The sequence below is a fragment of the Bison bison genome, unplaced genomic scaffold, assembly GCF_000754665.1.
Source record: "Bison bison bison isolate TAMUID 2011002044 unplaced genomic scaffold, Bison_UMD1.0 scf7180017846882, whole genome shotgun sequence".
Taxonomy (NCBI): Eukaryota; Metazoa; Chordata; class Mammalia; order Artiodactyla; family Bovidae; genus Bison; species Bison bison.
Window position 1 is genome coordinate 4207 of NW_011477455.1, and position 2310 is coordinate 6516.

The 2310-nt window shown below is 58.8% G+C and overlaps 1 protein-coding gene across 1 annotated transcript in view; it reads left to right on the forward strand.

Annotated features, from left to right (window-relative positions):
* The window catches only part of LOC104989411 (serpin B6-like), a gene marked incomplete at its 5' end in the record, with an annotated part of 6100 nt that extends 4177 nt beyond the window's left edge, over positions 1 to 1923 (forward strand). Inside the window, 2 exons of the mRNA XM_010841083.1 lie at positions 1111 to 1266; positions 1449 to 1923. Coding sequence (XP_010839385.1) covers positions 1111 to 1266; positions 1449 to 1853 — 561 coding nt within the window. The remainder of the gene's footprint in view (positions 1 to 1110; positions 1267 to 1448) is intronic.
* Between the last annotated feature and the right edge of the window lie 387 nt (positions 1924 to 2310).

The window sequence follows — 2310 nt, forward strand, 5'->3', positions numbered from 1 at the left end:
ACCGTGGCTGTGACGCTCCATGGGCCTGGTTCCTACCGTCTGTCCCCCTCCCGTCAGGAGCTACCTACACAGACGCCTTTCTCTGCAGGGCTGTCCAGAAACCTTCCTAGCAGTCTCCGCAGCCCAGGTTCCTGGTTCCTGTGTCCCTCCTCTGAGCTCTCACAGAGCCTGTGGCCTCTCACAGTGGCTCTGATCCCCCAGAGCCCTGCGGGCCCGTGTGCAGGACCAGGGAGGTTACTTGGAAGTTTTCCTGATGACCATGGCTGGGCTGAGAGTGGTGGGGGTAGGAAGCACAAGTCAGATTGTTTTGTTTTGTTTTTTAATAATTGTATCTATTTATTTGGCTGTGCAGGGTCTTGTTGCCGCAGAGCCTTTCTTGCAGCTGCCGTGGCAGAGACCCTCTTGGCTCGGTGCTCGGGCTTCTCCTGCCGGTGCTTCTGTTGGTGCAGAGCTCAGGCTCCAGGCCCGTGACTTCAGGAGCTGCGGCTCCCGGGCTCTCAGCCTAGGCTCAGTAGTTGTGGCCCGAGGGCTTAGAAGCCCCTGGGCTGTGGGGTGTTCCCAGACCAGGGATGGAGCCTGTGTCTCCTGCATTGGAAGGCAGATTATTTACCCCTGAGCCACCAGGGCAGCCCTGTTGTCTTTAAAAGTAGAGCCAACATGGTTGTTCATGGGTCGGCTATCAGGTGAGAAGGACAGGGGCCCAAGACACTCTAGGGTCTGCCTGGGGGATGAGTGGTGTCGCCATGAGCAGAGATGGGAAAGTATAGATGGAGCATGTAGAGGGGAACACAAGACGCCAGTGTGGGAGCCAACCTGGAGGCTCCTTTGCATCCAGATGCAGATGTCAGGTGGGCAGGTGCCGGGGAAGAGGTCCTGCTGGGTAAGTCTGTGTGGAGCCCTCCTGGGTCAGCAGGAGAACAGCAGCCTGAGGCCTGAGTGCTGGGAACCAGGGGTGGGAGCTGGAGCCGGGCAGACGAGCTGACGACACGGAGCTGGGGTGGGTCTGGAAGACAGGACAGAATGTGTGGGCTCAGGTGGACGGCTCTGATGACTCGTCCAGCGTGTCCACAGGTCTTGTTTCAACTTAACATTTATCTATTCCTTTTATAGAACATGGAGAAACCTGTGCAAATGATGTTCAAGAAGTCCACCTTTAAATCAACCTACATTGGAGAAATAAGCACCCAGATTCTGGTGCTTCCCTACGTAGGCAAAGAACTGAACATGGTCATCCTGCTGCCCAGTGAGAGCACAGACTTGAACACGGTAACCAGCCAGCCGTGGCCCCGTGGGGTCTCATCGGGATCCCTGCTGGGCACTGGGCTCTGGGAACTCGTGTGCAGCCGGCAGGCTGCCCCGGGCCCGCAAGGCACAGTGTGCAGGTCACAGTGGAAGGTGCCCGGGGCAGCGCTGCTGCAGACCCTGAGATCTTCTACCTTCTCCTCCAGGTGGAGAAGGCCCTGACCTATGAGAAATTCGTCACTTGGACGAAGCTGGACGTGATGGACGAGGACGAGGTGGAGGTGTTCCTGCCCCGCTTCACGCTGGAGGAGAGTTACGACATGGAGTGCGTCCTGCGAGACCTGGGCGTGACCGACGCCTTCGAGGCGGCCCAGGCTGACTTCAGCGGGATGTCGTGCCAGCAAGACTTGCATCTGTCCAAGATCGTGCACAAGTCCTTCGTGGAGGTCACTGAAGAGGGCACAGAGGCCGCAGCCGCCACAGTGGCCAGGATCACCCCGAGAATCCTGAGGATCGTGCCCCGGTTCTGTGCCGACCACCCCTTCCTCTTCTTCATCCAGCACAGCAGGACCGGGGCCATCCTGTTCTGCGGCCGCTTCTGCTCGCCGTGACGAGTGGGGGGGCCCCCGGTGCCCCTCACCGCTCTCCCCGATCTCTGCGAAGAGCTGGAACCCCGGTGACCTTGGTGAAGGTCCACAAATAAAGGGCTGATTGAGACCGCCTGTGAGTTTGTCTGTGTTGTGTGTCTGTGTGTGTGTATGTGTGCACGTGTGCCTGTGTATGTCTGTGTGTGTGTCTGTGTGTGTCTGTGTGTGTGACTTGTGTGTGTGTGTACGTCTGTGTGTCTGTGTATGTCTGTGTCTGTATGTGTGTGTGTGGGCGCGCCTGTGTGTGTCTGTGTGTGTCTGTGTGCGTGTGCGTGTGCCCATGTGTTCTCGTGTCCCGTGCCTTCTCAGAACTGCAGATGCCGTCGGAGGTGGGTGGTTGGTGGTCATGCCGGTGGGGAGCACTGGCTGCCTGCTCTCTGGGTCCTCCCTCCGCCCGCCCCGTCCAGGCCTTCGGGGAGAG